Source organism: Vollenhovia emeryi, unplaced genomic scaffold (assembly GCF_000949405.1).
Source record: "Vollenhovia emeryi isolate VEMERY1.0 unplaced genomic scaffold, V.emery_V1.0 DF947116.1, whole genome shotgun sequence".
Lineage (NCBI taxonomy): Eukaryota > Metazoa > Arthropoda > Insecta > Hymenoptera > Formicidae > Vollenhovia > Vollenhovia emeryi.
Genome location: NW_011959250.1, coordinates 1 through 1,743, shown reverse-complemented (window position 1 = coordinate 1,743; position 1,743 = coordinate 1). Strand labels below are relative to the sequence as shown.

Genomic DNA, 1,743 nt, shown 5'->3' with positions numbered 1-1,743 from the left:
AGTTGTGCAAAATAATCAGCTTTAACCATCTTAAACTTTTTTTTAACGAAACGTATAAAATCTTATGTAGTTGGATTCAAATTTTTCGATGTGCAACAACTTGGAGACTTTGTCTATCAGATGTGCGAGGTAAGTCTTGTAATTTAACGGCGTAACTGATACACAGACGTATTGTATTCTCATTTCATCCTGCAAAACGTAGAAATTGTTACAAAATATACACTATCTTAGAACATGATTTATATAATGGTAAAAAAAATAAGATTACTGTGAAAATTAGAAAGGTGGAAGGAGGAGGAATCTTATTAGTATGATGAAATGCGCACTGTATCGGTTACCTGGAAAACTTCTGATTTCGCCCTCAAGTTGAAAGTAAATCTTTTGAAAGTTGCCTCGCCGAATTTATGCAAATAGGCATCGTTATCGCTCTCTTTCAATTCCCCCAAGTGTTGCGCCGATATGCCTAATATCTTCTCAGCTTCTTCACCGAAGGCATTTACCCAGCGATTGCCTGTCGCATCCACTATATTCACCTGAGAATCGTTACGACAATAAGTCGAACAGATATATCAGAATGTACTTGCAAATAATAAATAAGGAACAGCGCAAGAACAATATACATACACTTGCCAGCAATCGATATGAGAAATTTGGATACTCCTTGTTACACTTCTCACATCTAAATACTCCAGTAGATTGATCAATTAACTGAAATTGAAGTTTTATGATAATTCATATTTTGTAGCTTGGAAATATCGTTGAATTTTCGTTTTATAAATTTTATTCGTGTCTCATACCACTCACTTTTTTCTTACAACTTTCTATGGGACATGCCTCGTAGATAGCATTCTCCACGCGAATCATTTTATTGGTCGCCATCATCATAAATGCATCCGAGATATTCATTTTCTCCCCCAATCGAGCTTCGGTTGCCTCTTGGAGAGTATATAACGGCACGTTTAAGTCACCACTTCCACCTGCTCTAGATAATGATTTAGCATTTTCTGAATGGCCAACTGTGGTGTACCATTCGCGCAATCTGAAATACACATCACAATACATTATATAATTGTACATTACAGTGTCTTTATGTAATTATATCTCCAAAATTGTATATTTACAACATATTATCGGTAATTGTGCATAAAAGCGACTTCCTCTCCGATTCGCTTGATTTTTAAATATGTTGTTGGGGATGTCTTCCCGAGTCATTTCATATATATATATAAGGGCCGGACGCAAATAGTTTCGGAGATACAGGCTGAGAAAGGACACAAATAATAAATATATTTCCCAATTCGTACTTCCGCCGTTGTACTGTTCCACATGGGTTTGCAACTTTCCACGTGAAGCGAGATCCACTTCACACCTCTGACATAGGGTGGGTAGGGTTATTTTTAACGAAGTGGAGCCCCCCCGAAGGGGGGGCGGAACACACTGTCTTCACGCATACATTTTTCCATCTACATTTGGTGGAGAGGAGTGACTTATATGTAGGTAGAAAAATATATGCGTGGAGACAGTATGTTCCGCCCCCCCTTCGGGGGGGCTTCACTTCGTTAAAAATAACCCTACCCACCCTATGTCAGAGGTGTGGAGTGGATCTCGCTTCACGTGGAAAGTTGCAAACGCATGTGGAACAGAACAACGGCGGAAGTACATGCGAGGAGACATTTTTTGGTGGAAATATATGAAGACTTTCAAACGTAAACAAACGGGGACTACCGCACCTCTCCGCATGCA

The 1,743-nt window shown here is 39.0% G+C and overlaps 1 protein-coding gene across 2 annotated transcripts; it reads right to left on the bottom strand.

Annotated features, from left to right (window-relative positions):
• Positions 1-24: 24 nt before the first annotated feature.
• Positions 25-1,111, bottom strand: LOC105558690 (replication protein A 70 kDa DNA-binding subunit-like). 2 transcript variants are annotated; one of them, XR_001008699.1, is made up of 3 exons: positions 805-1,111; positions 339-708; positions 25-189 (listed from the first exon to the last, which is right to left on the bottom strand). XR_001008699.1 is itself a non-coding variant. In XM_012006522.1 (2 exons), the coding sequence occupies exons 1-2, from the start codon at positions 1,075-1,077 to the stop codon at positions 544-546; spliced, it is 438 nt and encodes a 145-aa protein (XP_011861912.1). In that variant the 5' UTR covers positions 1,078-1,111; the 3' UTR covers positions 25-543. The 2 variants fall into 2 exon arrangements, 1 of the variants encoding a protein (XP_011861912.1); XM_012006522.1 differs by having other exon boundaries at positions 25-708.
• Positions 1,112-1,743: the final 632 nt, after the last annotated feature.

What these genes read in the sequence shown, in the direction of transcription:
- LOC105558690 (XM_012006522.1), bottom strand. Translation starts at nt 1,077, where the DNA reads ATGTACAATTATATAATGTATTGTGATGTGTATTTCAGATTGCGCGAA. An exon ending in TAGAAAGTTGTAAGAAAAAA is followed by an intron (nt 709 to 804) that starts GTGAGTGGTATG and finishes CTTCAATTTCAG; the next exon opens with TTAATTGATCAATCTACTGG.